General features: G+C 43.1%; 2 protein-coding genes and 1 non-coding gene across 5 annotated transcripts; 1 reads left to right on the top strand and 2 right to left on the bottom strand.

Moving 5' to 3' along the window:
* Positions 1-1106: 1106 nt before the first annotated feature.
* Positions 1107-24709, bottom strand: LOC108108889. 3 transcript variants are annotated; one of them, XR_001772494.1, is made up of 3 exons: positions 24385-24709; positions 8517-8731; positions 1107-1366 (listed from the first exon to the last, which is right to left on the bottom strand). XR_001772494.1 is itself a non-coding variant. In XM_017217107.1 (2 exons), the coding sequence occupies exons 1-2, from the start codon at positions 24561-24563 to the stop codon at positions 1240-1242; spliced, it is 306 nt and encodes a 101-aa protein (XP_017072596.1). In that variant the 5' UTR covers positions 24564-24709; the 3' UTR covers positions 1107-1239. The 3 variants fall into 3 exon arrangements, 1 of the variants encoding a protein (XP_017072596.1); XR_001772495.1 differs by having other exon boundaries at positions 8541-8731; XM_017217107.1 differs by lacking the exon at positions 8517-8731.
* Trnak-cuu lies at positions 2951-3023 on the bottom strand. Its single transcript has one exon. It is a non-coding gene; the product is annotated as a tRNA-Lys (tRNA).
* LOC108108888 (general odorant-binding protein 56h) lies at positions 16729-17348 on the top strand. The gene is made up of 2 exons (XM_017217106.2): positions 16729-16837; positions 16907-17348. Exons 1-2 carry the CDS (start codon positions 16784-16786, stop codon positions 17255-17257), a joined length of 405 nt encoding a protein of 134 aa, XP_017072595.1. The 5' UTR covers positions 16729-16783; the 3' UTR covers positions 17258-17348.
* Positions 24710-25062: the final 353 nt, after the last annotated feature.

Raw genomic sequence — 25062 nt, 5'->3', positions numbered from 1 at the left:
ATAAAACCCTGTTTCTGTTTCTGTTCCTGTTTCTACCACCCCTGACCCCGATCTCTGATCTGATGTAGCGCGTGTTTTCAACAGTTTGTTGCAGATTTTGTGCATTTATCATGAGTGCGGCTCTCCAACCCCCCAAAAGACTTTTGGAAATTGGAACTGGAACGCGTGCCCGAGCATGTGGCTTGGGTTTTAGTATTAAATTGTTTTGCGGTTGTGCTGATAATCAGACAATCGTACAATATATTTTATTGCAGTGCGGTCTCTGTATATTTTTTGGGGTCTCATCTCTCTCTCTCTCTATTTACTGCTTATGTATAATTTAAATGAAATATCTCTGCCAATTGCTGGCATTAATCAGAGAAAAGTCACAGTCAGTTGAGAGGTGAGGCAAATTACATTCGTTTAGTCCGGGGGGACTATCTCTGTGAAGACCAGACTTAATCGGAACATTCCACAGGCAGAGTTTCCTATCCATTCCCTTTCCCATTTAACCCATCATTCTATTTCACTTTGGGGCAGATCAAACTTTCTCCCTGCTTCCCGGCCCCAGAAAACCGAAAATGACTGCACATTTGTTTGCCCACCGAAGGAGAGTCCTTCCACCTCAAGCGTTATTGATCACATTTTTTCGGGTGTCCAAAAATACATATTTTCGAAACCTTTTGGCCACTCATAAAATGCAAACAGAGTCCTGTCGGGGGCCATGATAAATTCGGAGCTTCCGCTTTGGGTAACTAAGACATCGGCAGGCAAATGAAGAGTCAGTTGCTCGGAGAATAAGAGAAATGGCTGCAATGCATACGTCATTTAACCCCTTTGCGCCATATTTTTCATAAGCTGCCCCACTTTGGGTGATTTCTATTTCTCTTTTTTTTTTCACCAGTTTTGTGGGCCCAGACAGATAGACAGCGTCTGGTTGGTTAAAGGATGCGTATCGTTTGGGTCCTGGCGTCCTGTCCCGCCCTCGATAAAATATGTGAGGGGGCGTCTGGGCCGCACGTACTCGTATATAGAGACATTTATTGATAGATAGCAAACGCATCGCTTGAACCCTTTTACATTTGATGAACGTATCGAATTCCCCACATATTGCCAAAAGCGGCAAATTTATGGCTGTTTGATTTATTTTAACTTTTAACACGCCCAAACAAAATGCTGCCAAAGAGGCGTGCCGAATCCGACTGGCCAATATCGCCAATGGATTTGAAAAGTGGGGGAGTTCCTGAGTTCCTGATTCATTCATCCGGGGTGGTTCCCCTTGACCTCTGCCTCTAAGCGCCACAAATCTTTTAATAACTTCAGGGGTGCTCGATTCCAAGGACTTGGCTTTCGATGGCCATTATTGAAATATGCGCTTGTTGCGGATCTATAAAGAGAATTATAAACTCTTTTTATTAAACGAGTTTGGCTTTATGTGTGGCACATAAAAAGAAAATTGAAAGGAGGATGCTTTGAATATAAACAAAGTATGGGGACACAGCAGTAGATTAATAGGCTTTGGGGTGTTAAGATCACATGTTTGTGAAATTATAGTTAATAAAGGTGATATATTTCTCAGCCTTACTGCTTTTCTTTTCAATAAACCTATAAGGAAGTGTCTGTAGAAAATGCTTTTGATTTATATAAACTATACCGTACTTTTTCCTATTTAAGTCTTCAGAAGACAGCATGAGAAGGTTCTTTCACATCGTTTAAGCTCGCCGATTTAGGCGCGGATATAAAGCAACCCATCAGCGTTATTAAACTCTGCACTCCTTCACCTTCCGCCTACCTCAATTTGCGGATTCCGGTCCAATCACAACTCCACACCATTTGCGTATTACGCTTCATTATGCAGATTTCTTGCCGCCGGTTGAGTTTCGCCGAGTTCTTTATCCCCGCTCCGCTTATTTGTTATTGTTGCATGGCTTGCGGGCTTGAAAAAATATTTTTATTTAATTTATTTATGAATGAAACGAAGGGCGACGGTGACGGCGACGGCATGTCCTGGTTGGGTTGGGTTGAGCTGAGTCGGTAGGCCTGGCAATAAAGGCGTTGCCGCACCACACACTCCCCGAAAGCCATTACCATTTCGCTGGTGGTGCCTACCGCATTGTCACATAGATAAGCCGCGTCTGGCTTAACTCATAAAAAAGTGCCGGCAAAAGGATAATAAACCAGTGAGACCGAAGGAGAGAACGCGTGCGGATTTAAATTTCACAAAAAATAAACAGCAAATAGTCATAAACGAGGGAAGCTGTAGAGCCGAAAGTTGAGTCGTAGATTTCATGGTCATGGTGGGAAAATTATTCTTATGCCACACATAATTCATTTTCAAACGTTTCTTTAACTCTAGTTTTGACTCAATAATGACAATAATCAAAAATTCTCAGACCCAGAGTACCCGTTTCGGCATTTGGGCTTTTGTGTTTTTGCCGCCCCACAGGCCGAGACTGAGAAATGAATTTAAAATCAATTTGCGGTCAGCACACAAAAGCAGCCATGAGGTAAACCGCAAAGACAACAATTAAGCGTAACAAATGATTATGAATAACCATTTTTCTACGCATGGAATGCCGTGTATGTTCTTCTGTGAGAAACGGAACCGAAATGTAATGATATTTCTGACAGGGCTTGGCCGGCAAGATGTGCTGATGAATGAAACTGAGGAATTTCCGAAATGAGTAGACAAAATGTCTAGCTGAGAAGAGTTTATGATTTTGTTAAGCTAATTTCGAAAGCAAACCGGAATATGAATTAAGCCTTTCTTTTATTTGAATAATAAAAAGAAATACAACAAGAGATTTACAGTCAATACCAAATTCAAATATGAATTAAACATAAATAATAAAAAGTGAAATTTGATACTCAAGAATACAATAGTAAATGCTGAGCTAGTTTAATTTAAATTTCTGATCTGAAAGACAATATCTTTTATGATAAAATAAATAAATAGCAAAAAGTTTGTTTGCGCCCAACGTGGGGCTCGAACCCACGACCCTGAGATTAAGAGTCTCATGCTCTACCGACTGAGCTAGCCGGGCCATGTGTATCGGAATGTCAATATGCATGAAGAGTACATAGCCGCCTCTGTAGGGAGGATTATGTTTGTGTTGCTTGACACAGAGGTTCTTTTGATACATTTATTTATAAAACGAGTTTTCGCTAATGCGTTACACTTTTTCGAATTTCCACGTGCTTACCTTGTGGTTATTTTTAGATTTTCTGTAAAGCTGGCGTATAAAAAATATTTTAATTGGTAGAATTTATACGCTTATTTATGATACTATGTTTTATTATAATTCTTATAAATAGAATGAATGAATTGGGTGAAGCAAATTTATTTTGATGCTTTTAAATAGCTTAGTCTTCTAAAAACTTGTACTGATGAACATGAGTATGAGTGGCTCAATTTAATCCTATATAAATTAAAGAAAGGTATTAAAGAAAGTACGGGAACTGTTGCACAGTGGTTGCATTTATATGACGGAAGGGTCAAAAATGTTTATTTTGCTATGCCAAGAAATACAGTCAAAAGCCTCCCTACAACGGAGGCTCTGCTGTCTTGTGTGCCATTTACGGAATACAATCATGTCACAGAAAGCGGTCTGAAAAGCAAATAGAGGAGCACACACACAGTCTATGGGGCTCCACTCATTCGCTCTTCCTTTCATTTTTATTTTATTTTGTTCGTGGAATATTTTCAGGTTGCAGTAAAAATTAGAGTGGGATAAACAAATACATTTATTACTTGCGAATACAGCAACAAATCCCAGCCAGCTTTTATTGTGCGTGCCACGCCCCCTCAACCAGAACTGCGGGTTGGGGTGAACAACAACAAAATTGCCAGAGGCGGCGGGCATACACGTGACTTTAAAGCTCATGGGATTACATTGAACGCAGTTTTGTGTGGGATTTTTCGTATGCAAAAAGCTTAGGAAATTAATGCGCAGAAGGAAATGCATTTAAATTATGTGCCTGCCTTTGCGGTGGTATGAGAAGGCATACTGGGCGTGGCCCTTCACCGAGGTGTCCGCCGTGATAGAGGGACAACAGACAGCTGCCAACCCAAAAAACCGCCGCCCGCCCGCATTAATTTATAATTTCGCCATGGGGGCTTACCCATTTTAATGGCAATGGCTGTGGCAGTGGCAGTGGCAGCGGCGGCTTACAAATGAATACAAATTGCAGTTTGAACTTTGCGTTTTACAATTTTGTAATTAACGGCAAAACATTTTGCATCATAATTCCCGGGCAGCGAAAGTATTTCGGAATTTAATTAAGTTGCATTGGCCACGCAGATTTATCCGCAGCAGGGATGCCATCCCGAGTCCCATTTTCCATGTTCCGAGTCCCTTTTCCTTCCAACCCTTTGGACTTGATTTTCTTGAGCAAAAGTTTTTTAATACCCCCGACAGACGACGTCCAGGAACTCATAAATTTTGTCGGCTCGGGCAAATAAACATTATGCAGCAGTTTTTTACACGTTATTGAAAAGAACACTGTCCCACAGGGTCATGAGCCACGGTACAGAGGTCAAACGGTGGAAATCCATACAGATTACATGATTTGCTGTTCGGCAACGTTTTCAGGTTTTAAATCCTGCTGATGGGTGCACAGCAAAAATGTTTAATTAATGTTGAGATATTGGGAAATTAAAAATACAAACCTAAAACAATGTCTCACGCACCTGAGTTTTTGGTTCATAATAATTCTAATGAAATTCCTTATTTAAGCAAAACACAAGATATATTTGAAATCTATATCTATATTTATACACACATTTCTCTCAGTGTTTTTATCAGGACAACCCTTTCGCAGTCGCAGTACTGATTTGGCTCACCTTCTGCTGACGTATGACATTGCAGCATCAATTGCTCATGAGCACACGTAATGAAATCGCTCAGAGATTGGGTAGATGGGTGGTGAAATGAGAAAGGAGCGATATTTCTCGGCCGAGGTTGAGAGGGCTATACCTCTGTTGCCCTTGGTCATTAACAGCGTTAAGCCCAGGACCAGACCGCGCCGGAAGGATGTCGTGGCTGAGTGACGTGTGTGTTTGCACCAACTCCCATCCATCCATCTATATATATGTATTCGTTTATTCAACCCAACCCGATCTGCGAAAACCGAACCCAACCTCCTGTCCGTGTCCATGAGCGTTGTCATTAGCGCTGCTCGTGCGCCGTTATCCCTTTTTAATAAGGTTTACTCAGCATTTTTTGCCGCTTTTGCTTCGTTTTTCATTGTTTGTTTGTCAGCCCCTCTCTCGCCAAGCTTTCATTGCTGATATGTTGTGTTTATTATGCGAGATTTGCGAGAAATTGAACGGGCTACGACCCTGGGCTGAAGCATCAATCAACGGTAAGATTAATAATGGTGAGCCTCGGGAAAGTCTGTGGCTAATTGTTATTCACTGTAACATTATTGGGAGATTACATTTTGAACATTTTAAACAAGCTGAAGACTAATAGATTCTTAAATTAACTTTTTAAAATGAAACTAAAAAGAGTAAACTAAAAGTTAAGTTAAAGTTATTAGGTTATACCAAGAAATAAAAGCTATTGCAAATAATAGAGAAAAGGTGAATAACTTTATTAATGATCGTTAAACATTTCTATTATAGCTTCAGCACAGCACTTATGGATAAATCAGGGGTGTGATAAGCCTTCTAAAGAATGAAGTCCATATTTGGTCAGAACGAGTTCATTTGATTCACACTCACGCTTTCCTTGGACTTGACAGACAGACGCCTTATAATTCTCAACAGCACACGATGGCTTTATTTCAGCCTTTTACGGACATGGATAGTTTCCTATTGTGCAGAGATAGAAAGAGTCTCATCACAGTGAGCCACCATGAGCCATTTGCCATTATCTAACCAAATATGTAATGCACTCGCGAATGCAATCTCAGCCATCCATCGTCAAACGGCTAATCTGCCTACGTGCCTCGCACACCACATCGCAATGCCGCTTAATACCCGCAGTAAAAAAGATTTAATAATGGGGCAAAAACCTTGAGCGTGCACTCGAAATTAAATTGTTATCAAATCGATCAAAGCCACAGCATCATTATCTCTGCATTAGCTGCAGAAAAACAAAAAGGCAAAAAAAAAAAACAGACCAAAGAACAAAGACAGGCAAAAAAAAAAAAAGATGAAAAAACAGGCTGACGAGAGGAAAACCCGCTTGATAAGCGATTTAAAATGCAACGAACCAGCTGGAAAATAAGGGGTTTGGGTGGGGCCTTGCCGATGGAAAGGGTTCTTTCTTGCCGTTGCAGTTGACCTCCCACTCCATCAACTTTTCTGAGGGCTGAGTGTTGAGTGGGTTCCGTGTCCGGCGCCTGGACGCAGCAATAACTTCTAATTAATACACGAAGAGCATAACGAAAGCTAATTATGAAACTAATGAGCTTGTTGGCAATGCAACAGCGTCAGCAACAAGAACAAGAAGCACGAAACAGGCAGCAGCAGCCGTTCAACTTGGCCAACTGGCAGGGTTGGGGCAGAAGGGGGGCAGGCAGGGTGGAGCAGCAGAAGTAGGGGAATGCTTCAAGTGTTAACGACGGTGTGCTCAACATGCCGAGCGCCGCTCCAGGTGCGAAATACCACAAAAGAGTGAACGCGAACGATTCAACGCGGTCACCCATACTACAAGAAACACATTCACACAGGTGCACAGGGAGAAATCTATAGAGTTTTAAAAGCTTTTCAAAAGGTCTTGAAAAGAATGCTTTATGTGCAGGACCCCCTTTGAAGATAAACCTTCAGGCCTTTCGATCTACAAGCCGTTGCTTAAATACTTTTAACACCTGCCTTTAACTTTTAAGCCTTTGTTCTAAATAAAATGAAAAACGCACTAACTAACCCATATAATTTCTCTCTGTGTACTAGTTTGTACGCAGATATTTCATTTCAATTTCCTTTTTGGTTAGCGCGTCTTTTTAGCATACTTGATTATGGTCTTTGGCCGGCAGAAAGAAAGAAAGAAGGGGGCCGGTCCCTGGACGTCGCCGGCCATCAGTCACTTATGCTCACGGCCCGTCACTCAAAGCCGGCTCACACACACACAGGCACACACACACGCCCAGAGTTGGTCCACACCTACCTCCACTAAATAACAGAGCGGGACCGACGTTTCATGGCCAAAACTAGGGACGAGGGGGCCAAGACCACGACCACGAAGACGATGACTTCGTTCCACGGACTTGGGGCTAGCCCCGGTCGATTCGTCCGGTGAGCCGCCGCTACTGTCATTATCTTGTTAACTTGTTGTTACGTCAGCCAGCCTGCGAGCTTGCATGTAAGCAGTCGCCGTTTGGAAGGACAGTTGAGATACAGTTAATAGGAGCTTGGATAATATTTCTAATGAAAAGTTGGAATATTTCTTTGAAATCTTGGGACCCTGATTTGGTACTTAGTGAATTTGTCTTTTTGCACAACTTCTCAGGTTTATATTTTAACATTGCTTTCCTTATTCAACTGACCGCGTCTGTCGAATGCCCTGGACCCACATTAGTGTTCACTTACAGCGTCATCGTGTGTATCTCGCTTAAATTCGTCTGGCCATTCCCGTGCTGCGGCTCGAACTTGTACCCATTCCCAGTCCAATTCCCATTGCCCATGCCCGTGCCCGTGCCCTTTCCCCTTCTTATATTCACCCACCCTCCACCGCCCATGCCCGATGTGTAATAATAATATACACACAGGTGTCCCGGGCACTTTCGGCCAGGGGGCTATGCCAGCTTCGTACCTCATCAATAAGCTCCGAGGATGGGGAAGAAGAGGAGACTGGGGATGGGCATTGGCGCTGCATGTAGCACATGTAGCGGCGATTACGCGTAATAATCATCATAATCAAAAGTCGCAACACGAAATGAGTTTCGACTTGATGTTGTTGTTGTTGATGTTGCCGTTGGAGGATAACCAGTTAGGGATTGAGCTGCCTTCAGTGGCGGCGGACCATTGCGCTCCACATAGAATTGATTAATATTGGCCCTGGCCATCGGAAATTCGCCAGCGATTTGGCCGACTTCACTGCCCTCTCTCTCTCTGATTACAACACGACATTGCCGGAGCTGGGCTGTATAACCTTAACACTCTCACAGAGGAGCCGCTCCCGAACCCATCAAACTAATTTGGCGGCATCAATCTGCGGCTCAATGGGAATAACATTGGCCCAGGCTCAGCCATGGATTAGGTCCTGCCGGTCCGGCGATAATTAACATTAGTCCGGCGTGGTAAAAACTTTCTTCATCATATGCGGAAATTATTTCAGTATGCTGTAATGCGGCGTAATTAAGGGGTTAAGGATTGGGATAGTTCGGAGGGCAGTGCTGAATTATAATCGAGGTGTTAAGGGAATCTGCCAAGTATACTCTTGCTAAGTTGATACTTATGATATAAGAAAGATTTAGTGACATATCACAAACTTCTAGGAAGAACCTTAAAAGTTTTCAATATTTAATATCCCCACATTTCAGATTTTGTAGATAACTGAAAACTATTTTTACCTGCTTGTTATTTAACTCACAGCGTTCTTTATCTTCTGGCGTACCTTGATCTACTCATTTCCAGTCACTTTTATGGGGCTGAGACACTTGGTAACCCAGCATGTACCGCCACAATCTTAGCTGTTCCAGCCACAAGATCAGACACTAGCCAGAGCATAATTCCGCGGCTAAAAGAACGATTTCTGTTTCGAACTCGAACGGGTGTCGGCAGTCAAGTTCGTGTTTTGCCGCAACTCTATAAACACAAAAAATAATAATTAACTGACCATCAAATCAACAGCACGTACTACCTACGTGAGCATAATTTTGCTCCCTGCTCACCTTGATTGCAGATTTCGATATGTTCTCGGCCAGGGGCTACGTGCGAAAAGTTGACCTGCCTGAAACTATGAAACTAATGCCAAAGTCAAAGATGCGATTGGGATGGTGGGGTGGGTTGGGTGTAAGGTGTGGATATTCTGGAGACATTCGCTTAAGTGCGCTGTTACCCCGAAAATCCTCTCTTCTTCCCTCATAATTAATTCGGCGAAATGCAAGCCGCAGACAAGCGGACAGGACAGGACACAATACTCGTACTACTGTCATTGCACTATGGCCCTGGACATTTGCATTTGATTTACGCCCCGGCGAACATATCCCTCAGAATTCTCTCGGCAAAGTCAGGCCATAAAACTTGGCTCAAGTGCAAATGCGTTCAAATCTGCACTTAGCCAACCCTCCCCTTCTTCCCTTCTCTCCTTCTATGACTATGAGTGTGAGGGTGTATTACTATAATTAAATTGAAAATTACTGCCAAGCAATTGCAATTGTCCACCCGAGTGGACAGGGCCTGCAACGTTAATAATAGGTTTGTGTGTGGCCCTAATCATTGTCTGTGCATCTGTCTATGTCTCCGGCTCCGGCTCCGGCTCCGTCTCCTCCGTCTCTTAGTCCTTTTGCGTCTCCGTTGCCCTGGCAAAATGTTTCGGGGGTTGGCCGAGCCACGCATAAGTTATAAATTATGCATCTATGCATAATTTACAGCCCGTAAGGTCAGACAGTTGCATTTGCCAGTTCACTGCCAAACCCCCAAAGGTTTTCAAACTCCCAGAATTGCGTAAGTGGCCAGAAAGCATTTCACGAGGGGGTATTGTTGGCTTTATGTTAAGGTGTTTAGGATATTATAAAGTCTCTTAGAAAGAACAGATATTGAGATAAGGATCATATATTAGGATTGTCTAATTAAACAGATTTTGTCCATCACTATTTAAGGGGGTAGTTTACTTTGAACAAGACTTAAAGGTGCTTCATTATATCAAACATAATTCAGTTTCAGTTTTTATTAAAGTTCTCCCTGCTGGTCAGAATATTCAGCTTAATAGATGGCCCAACTTAGCCTGTTATCGCCAACTATTCCCAGATACATTTGTCTAACTTTTTGCACCGAACTCTGAAGGCACTTGAACAGTCAACCACTTCGACAGTGGTTCATTGTACCATGCATGGAGTCCTTCCCTGTTTAGCCCCTCTCCTTTGCCCTGATTTACTTGGCTTTAAAGGGGTTAAGGAGGGAGGGTGGTTAAGGGGCTGGCTACGGGGTACTGGCACTTCAGAACTTGTTTTTGCATCAGTTTGCAACCGCATCATTTTGATGTATTTTGTGGTTTGGTTGTTTAGCAGCGTAGTTTTTAGTGTATCATCATCACGAGTTTACACGCACGAGCTGCGTTGGTTATTTTAGCATACACTCCATATACACACACCTATAAATTAACATATACGAGGAGTATATATATATGTATAGCAACCGATCTACCTAGATATATATACATGGGGATGCGAATGCGGGAAGGGCAGTCGAAAGTGCCGACAGTAGGGGAGTGCATTGTTGTTGATGCTGATGCCCCGGCTTGAATTATCATACATGTGTTTGTCTTATTGCATTTTATTCAAATTTCCTACCGTGCGGTTTTTACGTTTTGCCGGCCCCATACCCGTATCGATTTGCAATTCGCAATCGCAATCAGCTCCAGAGACCAGCTCCCAGCTCACAGAGACCTGGAGAAGGGTCTCTCACCACTCTCGGGGGCCCCCAGGAAATGTTGATGAATGTACCAGTACCAGTACCAGTACCACTAGTACAGTATACATATGTATGCCGCAAACAGATGTTTCAAGGGGGGATGCCCCTTCTGCAAGAGGGGTAGGGGGTCTCAATAGAGTTGTCTGTTGCATTTCAACAACTGTTTGGTGAATATTTATATTCGGCTCTGTGTTTCGCCAAATCGATAGCCATAGAGGAGGGCAAACAACATTCGGCTAATGAAAACAAATAATTCAGGTGTCTGATAAAGCTATGAAAGCTATGGAATGATATTGCCCATGGAGGTTGGAATGCCATCAGAATAGTTAGCATTTCTCAACTTCCAAACTATATCTCTCCTTTCTAGCATATCTCTAGCATAGATAAATGAGGAAAGATATCCTTTCCGAACCCCTTTAATTTGACCACACATATGCGGACCCAAAATTCCTTACGTTTAGCTACCGCATTATTGACCTGGCTTAGCTCGTCGACGGTGGTCACGTGTGCTGACCCTGCCCCTTTTTCTAACGATTCATTCTTTTTGGGGGGCTCGAGTGAAAAAACCCTTTGTCTTGTACTTTATGGCCACGTAAGGGTCGACAGCTGTGTTTGTAACCAATTTGCTACTGTAGAGCCAAAAATACAATAAAAACATGGCGCAGGGAGCGAAGGAAAACATCTTTTACAGCCATGTAACTGAACTCCAACTACGGCATATTTTAAAGTTTTCATTTGCATTTCAATGCCGTACTGGGGGTTACGCAAAGGGCACCTTTCATAACCATTTGCACCTGTCCTGCGGCCAAGAACAAGCTGAACAACAGCCTGGCAATTAGGCTCTTAAAACAATGAGATGGTACCGGCAGAAGAGAAGGCTCAGAGTCTCTTTTTTTCTTTCTGATCATCCCAAACCAGTATCCTGGTATCTTTAGCCGAATCTGCATTGATTTGGGCGGCCTTAATTTGATGGCTATCGGAGGGGATGGCCTCGCAATTGGCATTGGCATCTGCGTGTTGGCGACACACGCACTTCGAATCCCGGGGACGACGTTCAAAATTGCTTATCAAAGTTGCACAATCGAAAGGAAGCCAGCCAGTGACGCACCAGCATAACGACGAACTTGGTGGCACAAAATGCGGGAGGGTTCGGGGTTCTCTGCTTCTTTTTGGGGCAAAAGAGCAGCAATACGTGGCTTAGACAATCAGACGGTAATGTGTGCAAAACAAATCAAGCAACAACAGGGCCTGTGTGATATAATCAGGCAGCGAAAAGAACCAGGGATGGCTCAAGAGTTTTCCAAAAATGACGCAAGCAACTCTGCCCCTTTAGAATTCCCAAGTGTTGCAATGTGGCAAAATGGCAAATTCATGTTCCTTATTGAAATTGATGGAAGGCATCAGGAATTCTGGGTGAAAATCCATTATTAGGTCGTTCAACCTGCACAGCTGTTATTAAATGCACTTATTGGTAAGTCCATCAAATGAAAATGAGGAAAAATGATTGATAATAGTTGGAAATTGCCATTTGAATGTGTACTTGACTTTGCCTTTTTGAGTTCTCGTCCATGCCCGGAGTCTAAGCTCCATTTAATAATCTTCAATTTAGCAATTTTCTGGTGGCTTTTGCGGGCTGATTTCCATTTCGTAAGTGCTCTGCATCCCTGCATGAAATCACAATAGATCAAACTAATATCACATATCAGTCTCACCCATCCCGATTCCATATCCATATACAGATGAACACACACGCACACGAGTGCGACGAAGGGCTTGTCAGCAGGCCATCGATGTCGCCGCGGGCTCTCACACTGGGAGTGCACTGAGAGAAAATACTTGAAGGATGATTTATAAATGATTTTACCTCTTTATTAACTGATTTTTAGATACTTATTAGAAGCTGTTTTAAAGGGTATTATTCTTGATAGCACTTTTCTCTTTCACTACCTTTTTTTCTCAGTGTTATTATGCGAGTTTGAAGCTGCAGGCGTTGTCGCCGTTGCCGTCGCCGTCTCCTTCTCACCATTTTTCATTTCATTGCGCCGCTGCACATGGCTGTCAACTGCCAGGCCAAGACGCAGATGGAGATGGAAGCAGAGATGGAAGCGGAGTGTCTAAGCCGCCCGCCAGTTCAGCTGCAGCCGCCTTCGACTGAGTCCTTCGAAAATGCGATGTAGAGGATTGGAGAGGAGATGAGAGAAGAAGAGCCGCGCGCCCGCATATCGATTTCAGCGCATTGTGCCCTGTTTGCATACAAATATCCTAAGGACATGTCACAGAGACGCACTCTGCATGGCCTGCTGTCCTTTCCTCCTACTCCAAATCCCCTTTTGCACCCGCCTCTGGCGCATGTAAATTGTATTTGTGTGTAAAAGATGAGAAGGAGATGGCGAGGGGAACGTATTTAGAACCCCCTCACCCGCAACTTCACATGCTCCTTTTTAGCCTTACATCCTTGAGCTGCTTGTGCTTGATTTCATTTGCTCGGGCAATTGTCTTCGGCGGCGTCTGCCTCGACTTTATTTTTGCCAAAAACTTCCACACAAATTCGAATTCCTCGCTCTTTGGCAACTTGTCAGCCAGCCATTTTTTTCACCGAAAAAGAACTTCCCCAGCCCGCTGGTTTCTTGGTGCATGTGGAAGGACCTTTGTGCTTTTGTGCGTTGCGCGTCCTCTTTTCACTGCCACAATGCGAAGACAGCGAATTGGCCTGCGCTGGTAACTGGCTGTGACATTTGATGTTTAATTTCAATAACTCAGTGCTCTCGCATTTTGAATTTTTTCCCTGCATCTCATCTGCTTTCGGAATGTGTGTATGGTGGGGGGTGTATGGTGGTGTCTTTGGGGAGTTGATTGGCCATGGAACTGAAGGGCCGTGAATCCCGTTTCCAATTATAGCTGTCCAAAATAAAGACGAGTGCAAATTACACAAATTTCCCATCCAATAGAGCAGTCAGACCGAAAGCTTTAGCACTTGAAAAGTGTTTACGGAAAAGGACTTCGTTTTAAGGTCATTAAAAGGAAGGAAACTTAAAGGAAGTACTCTTTTTACTGGACAAAAAAGGTTTTCTGTAGGAAAATCCCATTAACTTTAATGTACATAACATTCTGTTTTTATAATATTTTTGATTTTTAGTAAAGTAATCTGGATTTCCATAGCCACATTGTGTGAAATTGATTTAGGTCCTGTACCAGTTATATTTCACTGGATTTATTTCCAAATTTTCATTGGTTTCCCTCTGGTTATATGCAATCTCTCAACTGCCTTTGTTGTGCCCCGAAAATACCCACCCATACCCACACAAATTTTCAATATTATAATAAATGCCTCAAAATCCAATTACTTTACCACAATGTCCGAAATATATTTTGATTTCGTAAACTCTGCATTTTCCCCCCTCGTGCCCTTGCTCGGACCCTTGGCTTTTGTGGTCAACGCACAACCGCTGGTGCATCATTCAAAACCCAAAAACCCGAAACCCGAAAACCGTAAAACGCAAGTTGCAGCAAACAAAGAACTCATGCGGCTTGCAATTGTGAAAGGTCAACATTCATATTTTGGGGTATTTCACTTTTCCTTTTTTCCCCATTTTCCAGCTCAGCGGGTGATCGAATGCGAGTTTGAAGGGAAATTTCTGGATGGGAGGTGTGAAAATGCCAAAACAGATGGAAAGCGGCACAATTCATTGACTGACTGACTGCTGCTGCTGGGAATTAATTGAAGCAGCTTGACAGCAGCTGCCCCAGCCACTAACCCGGAGAACCCAAAACCTCCGAGAGACCCCTTCATTTTTCCAACCAACCTGGCTTAAAGCTTGGCCTTAAAGTCCGGAAAACCAGCAGGAGGCTACCAAAACAGAGTTGTCAGAGTTTGAGCCGCCCGTTGCCAGCTGTTAATGAGCATTCAACTGGCTAATTAATTTTATACATTTATTAAACTTTGCCCCTCGCCAGTTGCCAGTTCCTAGCCGCCATCCCACAAACTATTTACCATACAAATCTAATTTTATCAACTTTGTCTTTGGCCGCTTAACTAGCTGAGTTGTCCTGTGTTGTCCTGTGCCATTTCCATTCCTCTGGCTAGTCGGCCAGGAACTCCTGGACTCCTTTTTCCTACCCCCACACTCCTGTCAAAACATTGTGACACAGTTCTGCTTTCTTACAATTTGCCCCGCTCTTTATTTAGCCACGTTTGTTACGGCTAGCGCCATTCTCTTGGCTCATTAACGTTGGCCTTTGTTTCGTCCTGTCATCGTTGTCGTCTGCTGCCTGGAAGAGCAGAAGGAGCAGAAGGAAAGGCAGGAAAAGCAGGAGAGAAAGTCAGGAAAAGTGGGAAAGGATACAGAAGAGGGAAAGCCATCTGTAGCCGAGCCAGGCATCCTAACATCTATAGCCTTTTGTGCGGTGGCCTTTGTAATTTATAAAAGTCCACCGAACGGTCTTCAGCCATTCCTAATATCAGTTGAGCTGCCTGGATAGCTGGCTAGCTAGATGGTTGGTTGGGGCATGTAAATCAGGTCAAAACAATGCAACTGACAGTGAATTGTGTTCGGTTGTCGTCTGCCACCCAGTCTTGCCACTGCCACTACCACTGCTGCTACCACCCAGTTTATCCCATACCACAATGACACATTCAGGACTTGAACAGTTTTACTTCATTATTGGTTACTCAGCAATTCATTCACAGGACACACCTTGTGTCTGTGCAAGTGTCCTGCCTGGTCGGGCGCCTCGCATTGCCCTTTTTATGGCCATGTCCTTTGCTTATCCTGCCTGACTAATGACAACCAGGGCAGCCAATTCGCCGACGACTCCTCTCCGGCCTTTTGTCAACCACTTCGCTCGCTTGAGACTTTTGGAATCGTCCTCGTTTTGTTTCTTTGGCGAAGAACCGAAAAACGAAAAACCCAAGCCTTACTACATTGAGGGGCACACAGGACGACAAGTGGGCGTGGCCAGGCTCCGGTTCCGACTTGGCCAGGTGCTCCTGCATGGCCTCCTCTTTATAACAAAGGCATAAATTATTTGTGCTGTCAACATGGCTTCCTCAGCCCTGTAAATGGCAGTTGGCCCCTACGAACTCGAGCTTATTGTTTGTCTATTGATTTGAATTTGCCCAGGAATTATGCAAGTTATTTTATATCTATATACCAGGGCAAACAAATGTTTGTTGTATCATTGAAGAGGAGGAGTTGGGGAGGGGATACCTGATGGATGTTTAATTGTTATGGATAGTCGGTAGCGGACTTGGGCAATCTGTAACTTCGATTAAAACGTCTGCAGATGAATGGGAAGATATATAGATCACCTTTCAAGGCAGTGATAGCTGTCGGGCTACGAATAAATTGTTTTATTTTTTAAAGCCTCGTGTGTTAATGAATGTTTCCTGCTATTTTTAAATCTATTGCATGTAATTTGACATTAATTTAGGGATGACCAGCAGAAAACTTAAATATTTATAGATATAATCGATGAAAGCTTTGAAAAGCAAATGAAATACACTTTTGTCAATGGCAAGTTAATCTAGTTAAACAAAATTGTAATTACTTTGCTAATAGTAATGAATTTTTCGATTTTAGCATTGTATGCTTTACAAATTGTGAAATTTATGAGTAACATTTTGGCATTAAATTGGTGTCGAGAGCTCTGCTAATTTGGTAAATTATTCAGAGCTCCGACCTTCGCCTGGTGTCATCAGCAGACTCGGAAATATGGCCATAATCACGGCTAGATTAAAAGCCTTCTGAAATATCAATTGGGGGATTCGGCAATGGCAGGGCCTGGCCAGAACAAATGCCAAATGCAAATCAATTGGCCAAGTGTGAATGGCCAAAACAAAGGCCGAAAATTGTCAAACTCTGACCGCATTTAAATACAATAAATGAATAATTGATTTGTGTTGTGGGGCCCGGCAACTAATTGCGACTAACTTTGCTGATTTGTGTAGCAAGCTGTTAGTCAGCCCAACTTCCCCTCTCGTCCTAAATCTGCAAATGGACTGATAATGGAGAATAATTACAATCGAAAAAGGGAAATTCTATTGTGGAGTAATTGTCTGTATTGTGCGTAATCAAATTCTGATTCATCTCGCAAAAAAGTTTAATTGCCATAATTGCATTCCCTCTGATCTGGTATATAAGCCGCAGATTTCCAGCAAATGGCCAACAGTCGAGGCTTTCAAGTGAATCCGGAAAAGCTTAAACCCAAAATACCAAACCCCTCAAAATGAAGTTCATCCTATTCTGCGTTGCTCTGGCTGTTCTTTTGGCCATGGGTCAGGTAAAAGGATTTCACACCCCGTATCTCCGCCTTTTATACTATTTTTAACCATGGATATCTTTCTCCCAGTGCGATCCGGACTTCCGGCAGATAATGCAACAGTGCATGCAATCCACCCAAGTGACCGAAGCCGATCTCAAGGAGTTCATGGCCAGCGGCATGCAGAGCAATGCCAAGGAGAACCTCAAGTGCTATACCAAGTGCCTGATGGAGAAACAGGGCCACCTAGTCAATGGCCAGTTCAATGCCCAGGCTCTGCTCGACACCCTCAAGAATGTGCCGCAGATCAAGGACAAGATGGATGAGATTACCTCGGGTGTGAATGCCTGCAAGGACATCAAGGGAACCAACGATTGTGACACAGCTTTCAAGGTTACCATGTGCCTAAAGGAGCACAAGGCCATGCCAGGACATCATTAGGCTCTAATTTGTCCTTAAAAAGTTGTTTAACTGATTTGCACTTCTCGGGTGAATGTTGTGAAATAAAGATGTTCAAGTTGCACTAAAGCAAGCAGAGATATATTCTTCATATAACCCTTTTTAATAGAGAAGCTTCTATTGAATATCTAATCAGCATACCAATCATTACATAACCAGGTGTGTCATCTTAAATGACCCTTACCTAGCCCAAAAACCCAGCTCAGAAAAGAAATCTCTCGTGAAGCCCAGAATGATAGGCCAAGAACTACCAGTCAGAGATAAGGAAAGGAAAGAGTTAACTTGGCTGGCACATTCCGTGATTTATCAACTCTCTGGATTCTGAGAAGCAGCCATTGACAACCTGTTTCCTGCGAGCCACCACAGCGTTGTCTACGAAAATCATTTGTCAATTTTAATAAGTTTAAAATCAAGATAATTAAAAGAGAGAAACAACGGGTGCCTGGCAACCGAGGAGAAGTCACTCCATGGAATGCGGGATGCCAGAGGGATGAGAATCCTTTCCTTTTCTTTGGAACACTGTGACACCAATTACCGCTAATAAATCATTTCACGTGTGATACTCTCCCGCCCCTGCCACCATATATATATATACCTTTCGGTAACATATGAGCTGCGCTTAATGGCGAAAATCGGGGCGAGCGAGGATGGGATCGAAAGAGCCAATGTAACCATAGAAGATGTAACATAAATCAACGCCGCAGCCTGCAATGGAGGAAGACAAACGCGGTTCATTGCACTTGTCTGCCGTGGAGTCGATACCCGGGGATCAGAATCCGAATCCGAAACATAGCCATGGTGCTCTGGGAAGTGTGAGAGTGAGGAACCACTGGGCCGGCAGGTTGACAAGCCCCAGCGACATGAGACAACAGAATCTCAACTCGAACGACGCTGCACGTTAAAAAGAAAGCCAAGAATTCTTTGAAGGACCCAGCCCAGGCAATGACAATTTGAAAAAGAATCCCTGTTTCTTGTTTGAATTGAAAGGTCGCAGTCGGAGTTGGAGATGTAGATGGCGATGGCGATGGTGATGGAGTTTAGAACTGAATATGGAGTGGGGTCGTAGTTGGACGTTGGGGCGTTGTCATGGCAGCCACATGCATACAAATTTTACCCACTTCAAATTGTGCAGCCCGGCCATGCATATAATGGCTTGGCCTTTTATCAACTAACAAATACCAGGCAACAAAAAACTTTCCAACGATGGATGACTACAGTCGCAGACTGAGGAGGAGGCAGTGGTGGAGTTGTAGTAGTCGGGCGGTGGGGAACTCTCTCAGTTGCACTGGAAAACTCAATTTGAATATTGTTGGACGAAACAAGAAAAGAGCCGAGAAGTTGAGACGAAGACGGGCGGATCCAAGACGTACCACATGATGAAATGCAGTCAAGTTAAAAAGTGTCACTTGAGTTATGAGTTCATTGTTTGGAGTTACCAAGAGAGACCGGCCAGCCGGAGTGGGGATGGATGGCCATGGATGATGATGGAGCAGGCTTCTTTTCAATGGGATATTGTTGGAAGCCTCGCTGGCAAGTTGGTTTGGCCTGGTCGAAAGGGGTAGCTGGAGTGGGGTTGGCTGGATGACTAAGACGATTGCGGTGGCTCGGAAAATATTGTGGCGGCTGTGTAGTTTATTGCCAAGTCAATCTGCAGATACAATACTCTTTCAGCAGGGTGGCTCTGGATTAATTTGATTCCAGAGCTTCGATAGAGATGTCCAAAAGCTAGAACTAATTTTAAGATAAGTTGAGTCTGTGGAATAGCATTCCTCCCGCCCTTAAACCATACAATTGTCACCCCAAAATTTTGGGTTATTTTCAACACTTGCTGGGTTTTTCCCGGTACCCTGTGTTATCGCTGTCAAACGATCTCATTCGCTGATCCTCTGTCACTGATAACGGGTGTGCGATAGGAAAATAATGGATATAGACAGTCATATACGAAATGAATTTCAATTTTGAAAAATTGCTTTTCAAATGCCTGTGTGAAAAACGGAAATGCTGTTAGAGTTTTCCCCCTCCACCCTCTGTTTCTACTTCCCCTTTGTTGTTTCCTCTTTCCGAGGAGCGTGTGCCCAAATTAGAAAGCAAATGGCAGTAGGGTGAGACAGAGAGAGAGAGGGGTTCATCCAATATTTACAGCCCAAAAAGTTGACACTTTAGTTGCTATTCTGGCGCATTATGTGCGGGTGCACGTTTCCCGCTCGGCAAACTAACGGCACAGTCCCGCTCAAGATGCACGGGCACGGCATTAGCGATCAGATCCAGGTCCCAGATCTCGATCCCCGATCCCAGACCCCGGAGTTCACACCACCAGTCCCTGGAGGCCGCTCTACCAGTTCACTGAATTTACATATATAGTATGCAAGAGTTTTATTGCTAAATCCTTATTATGTGGGAACTGGCCCAGTGTGCCTCTCATTGTCGAGTCTCGGAATTTAATTATCGGTTGCATGTCAACGCCTTTTCAATACCTTCATTATGCTCCTGGGTCGCGGTGTAGGGTCATAATTAAGCGCGCCTAAATATACATTTTTGGTGAATTCTAATTTTAATTGCCAGCCACCGTCTATTTTGGGTTTTCCTATTCATATCTCTGCCATGGAAACCTACGACTGTTGAATGGAAATGCAGAGAGATAGATACACGTTAAAACCGAATTTTTATTTAAATTACCCGGATGCTAACAATTTTCTGTCCATGGTGTTTGATCGCACAGTGGCATTTGATTTATGAATATAATGTAAGGTTGTGTGGGCTGCCAGGGGAAATGAGGTGGGTCTTGCCAAGAACTGATCAGAAGTAACGGCTGGGCTGGAAGTCATGGGAACTGACTGTTTTTATATGATTAAATTGGTTTAAGAAAGTATCTATCTATTATTAATATTAAAGATTATATATTTTAAGTTATAATAAATGATATAAAAGTATGCCTATAGTTGTTATAAGATCTGTAAGCTGCATGTATAGGTAAATTTTAATAGGTTTAATTATCTACCAATTATTGTGTTTTTTTTTAACGATTTAACAGGCATCTTTAAGCATCTAAAGTTTGTTTATGGAGATAAAACATTCTTAATGATCTTGTTAATGATTTCCGAAAGGTCAATCAAATTATACAATATTAAGAGATTTTCAATGCTTCAATGTTTGTGACTAAGATTATTGCCATTAAAAATCACTGTTAAATATATTATTTCCTAAATTTTATACAAAAAAGTATGCGTTTATAAACTGCTGACATAGTTTTCCCTAGAACACAAAACTCAATTGTCAAATTTTTGATCTAACTAATCAAGAGAGTGGCCCTCCAAAGATTTCTCTTTTCATTGTTTTTGCCCCTGCAAGTGGCTTAAAACCAAACCAATTCCCCAAACCATATCAATGGCCATATCTACATATCTCTCAGCCATCTCTGGTCTCAAAAAATACACAAAAAAGCTGGCCTAACCAACTCAAATCAAGCGATTGACTGAGGGGGCCGAACTTGGTTGTCAATCAAATTGTCGCAAGGGCCGCACGCAAATTTATTAAATCGATATGCCGTCAAAATGGAAAGTGGTTGGTATGGCAGGTCGGGGAAATGGGAATGGGGGAGGAGCCATTGGTTAACGGGGAAATCCCAGCGATGTCAGACCAGACAGTCGAAAAGCCCAGTGCAAACATTTGCCTTGATTGCACTCGATTCGATGACGACGACTAACTCCATTTCTCCATTGGCCTTGGCAATGCCTGAATTGCCGGCAAATATTTGAATGTCGTGAAAAATGGAACAGTTGTGGGTGGAAAAATACTGTGTAAATTGTGTATGGAAAATGATATGTGCAAGAAGGAAAAGTGGGTTGCATAAATTTATTGTTATTACTGGCGATTTTCTAAAATAATTAATAGCAAGTGTGCGAGGTTTCTGTGGCTGTCACCAGCAGAAATCACAATTACAAGAACAGTTACATTGCGAACAAAGGGCCATTTGATATCAGGGGAGGGGCAATAGAGTAGGAAGGGCGAAATCGGCATGGTGTCCGGCAATTGTGCATTTTGTCAATGGGAATTAAATTGGCAGTCGTCGACTCTCAGAATGTCAACTCACACCATGCCAGGAACTGACAGCATTCGAGAAAGTCGAGGGATGAGAGTGGGATTTGGAATGCTCGAAAACGGCAGGATGTCAAAGTTCCTAAAAGGGAGTCCAAGTCCATCCGGGTGGTTCAATTGTGGGCATGTTGAGCGGTCTGTCCGCAGAGCAGGATTCAGGATTCACGATTCACGTTACAGGATTCTGGATTCGATCGTTCAGTTGGCTGGCCATTCCCATCATTAGCGCCTGTACGTGTCAAATTGATGCTGTTATTGTTCTCCCCCAGCAGTGTGTGTGAATGTGTGTGAGTCTTCTATATATCCTGGCAATGGCCGTGAGTACTATTTGACATTTAGCTTAGCCGCGGGTGACAAATTTAATGGCAGCGCCAAGTTCTTTTGTCCGAACAGAGGGTGCTATTGATTTTCCTGGCTCATTCAATTGTCCGATTGTCTAATTACTGTTCTATATTCCAGACATTTGGCATAAATATTTTGTAAATACCAGCCCAAAACTGGAACAGAACTCATCTGGCAGCATTCTAACCAAAATATAAAGGTATTAAGCCTTTCACTGAGAGACTTCTAAGCCTTTAAGCTGACTAGTGTTAGGGCGCTATGAATCGTGATAAACCTATAGCACGTCTAACTGATAGTTAAAATTTGAATTCCATAAATGGTACGCTACCTTAACATCAAAAATTTTGAATTCTTGTTAAGTACTAGGTGATGGCTTCGTTGTGATTTCCCGCTCACACTCTCCTGGCATAAATCAATTAGCCGTGGACACTTTTCCAGGCCAAAGCCGAGCTCGTAAATTATAAATGCTTCGAAGTACAGCACAAGTTTTGAATGAACAAGTTTATCAGTGGCCGAGAGAGAATGCATTTGGCTGTGGCTTCAATATTACCTGCGGTATGTGGTGACCTACGTGTCTTGGCCATATCTTAGATGGCCAAGCTTTAAGGTCCGCTCTCATATAAATTATTTTTGATTGATGTGGCTCGAAGAGCAGCGAGCACGTGCAACCGACTCGTTGGGACTCGTCAAACCAAACTCAGTCCAGAAGAACTCACAAAATGATTAAAATGCAGCCAAGGTTTACGTGTGGCGTCCATCGAAACACAAAAAAATAACACAGAAATAAATATATATTTTAATTGTCTCCGTTTTTTTGGGGCTTTTGGCCGAGTGAATGCTTTTTGTTCCTCGAGGGGAGTGGAGTGTGTTCCTGACTGCCTGGCCACATATGATTTTTGAGTTCTTCGAATTAACGAGCTATGGACGTGCACGGCATTCCTCGGGAAATTATATATCTTTGCTTGGAAATTCTGAGTAATTTATTATACGTTCTGGCTTAGTTCTTTAGTGTTTACGGTAAACTAGTTTAGTGACGCCTTGTAACAGTTCTTGGGAAAGCGGTCAACCAGCCAGTAACTCGCTAAATGAAAACTCTAAAACCCATCTTCAGTCTAGCCCTGACTTGCACGTGTCCAAATTGAAGGCACACTCCATCTCTCCTCCAATAGAAGTACTTTTTCGGAGGGTTCTTAAAGTAGTGCCTGGCCCTCATATCTAGTCGGTAGTTGGTTTTATTGGTCGACTCTCCTATGTAATTGCTATTATTTTCACTGTTCGGATGTTTCGTCTAAGGCCTTCCAAGAATTATGGCTTATACTTGCGGCTTTCCCGGGAATAGTTGGCTGCCTGGCTTTTCTATTTTTCTACTTTCCTGAATGAGTAGTTGATTCGAGGGGTTTTAATCATTGAACGCAATTTAATGGAGGTCGTTCTGGGCCCTAGTTTATGGTCATCGTTTTACACTCTAACTGGGCAGCTGCCAGGCGATTCGTATCTCTGAGTCTCCTTTCCCACAGACTTCATTGCAGACTGCAACTGCAGTCCAAGTTTTAAACGCAAATTACTATTTACCGGCTACTTATTATAACTTATTATACTTTACTGTAAAATTATTCCCCTCGAAGGACATTGGAGTTACAGTGTTGTGGGTTTATAGTCCGGTTTCCTTGTGGAGTAACAAGGTGGAAGAGTATGTTATGGTGAGGAGGAGGAGTTTTCCAACCCTATTTTCATTTTTAATTAAATTTACTACTATAAGCCAGATAGTTTGATATGGTACCTATAAAATTATATGCTGTTTATTATAATATATTAACAAAAAATCATAAGATTCCTAGTTCGCTTCATTGCCTTGTCAAAGTTGTAGAACCTCCTTTTGAGCCTCAAACTTGGTAAGCCTTCAATGACATTGCCTAACGCTTCTCCTAACGCCTTTCCGCATTCACCTCGGCCAGAGTTGCTTAACACTTGGCAACAAAGTTCCGTTTCCCTTCACATTCGACACACTCGCACAGTCATCGCACGGAATCCCCAAAGACAAAAGGCTTCGAGTCGGACTTCGATTGCTCGGCGCTTGTTCAAGTTTAATTGGAAAACGCAAAATGCAATATTTGCTTACGCTCGAGACTGGGATTGGAGTGGCCATGATTCGCAGGCGGAAAACGGTAGAAAACGGTAAAACGGAAATCGGAAAGCCATGGGAAACTATAGGGGCGAAAACAATCAATAGATCAAAACTGCATACGAGGCGCTGCGCCTGTGCATCCAATTGCAATCATCGAGAGGGGAGAGAGAGAGGGAGCAAAAGGGAATCGGAAGAAGAAACAAAATATGGCCAAGCAAACGCGGTCTCAAAAATCAGGCAAAAATCATCAGCAGGATGAGGCCGAGGCTGAGGACGAGGACGAAAGTCAACAGAAGGCTGGAAAACTGGCTCAGAACCTGAACGAGAAGAGCCACAGAGCCAGGCGATGACTAAACAAAGTTAGACAAGATTGTGCAACAAACAAAACAGAGGCAGCAAAAACTGCAGCAGCAGCTCGCCTGCTGCATTGCTTGGTTCCCGATTGAAGAGGAGTTCTGATGGTGGTGGTGGTGCCACCACCTTCTCCCCTTTCAATCTCCTCCTGCCAATTCAGAATTCAGAATCTTCTTCTGCCCATCCCACTCACCTGTTAGTGCCAGCTTGTTGGCACTGCCACTTCCACTTCCAGCCCAGTTGAGTTGACTTGAGTTGAGCCGAGTTGCCCGGCGAGTTTTGCAAACTTCTTGCTAGCTGGCTGGCTGGTTGGTTGTTTGGCTGGCTGGTTCGTTGGTTGGCCCGTTGTGATTGTGTGCGGCATAATTGCATGCGATTATGCTGCCCGCTCAGCTGTGCAATTTATATCATGGGAGCAGCAAACAAGTGAGCAGCGGACTCCACATTGGGCAGTTGGAGTAGGGGCAGGAGCCCCCCTAATCTTCACACTTGTCGGCAGCTGGCAGGGAACTTGCAAACTGGCAACAAGATCAAGGCATCCTGTTATCGCTTAAACAAAACTGAGTTATGTCGTACGACACTGATACTTTGTATGGGGATCTTAGGTTTCTTAGTTTTCTTAATAATATTTAAGAATTAAGTTCCTTCTTCAACACTTCTCTCACAAAAGTTAATCAAATAAACCACATTCATTGATTTTTTATTAACAAACCCTAAAGTCTGAAATTTAAGCCATTTACCTCTCCTAAACATCAGTGAATTCCTGTTGCTACATTTTACTAAATCAATTGTTAGTTTCTCCTTAATACAAACCACTTAAAATAACTGCAGATTTGAGCGATAACATGGCTGCGCTTTAAACAGTCCTGGC

Source organism: Drosophila eugracilis, unplaced genomic scaffold (genome assembly GCF_018153835.1).
Source record: "Drosophila eugracilis isolate 14026-0451.02 unplaced genomic scaffold, ASM1815383v1 contig_1765, whole genome shotgun sequence".
Lineage (NCBI taxonomy): Eukaryota > Metazoa > Arthropoda > Insecta > Diptera > Drosophilidae > Drosophila > Drosophila eugracilis.
The sequence above is the reverse complement of the archived record's forward strand: the minus strand, read 5'-3'. Positions and strand labels throughout refer to the sequence as shown.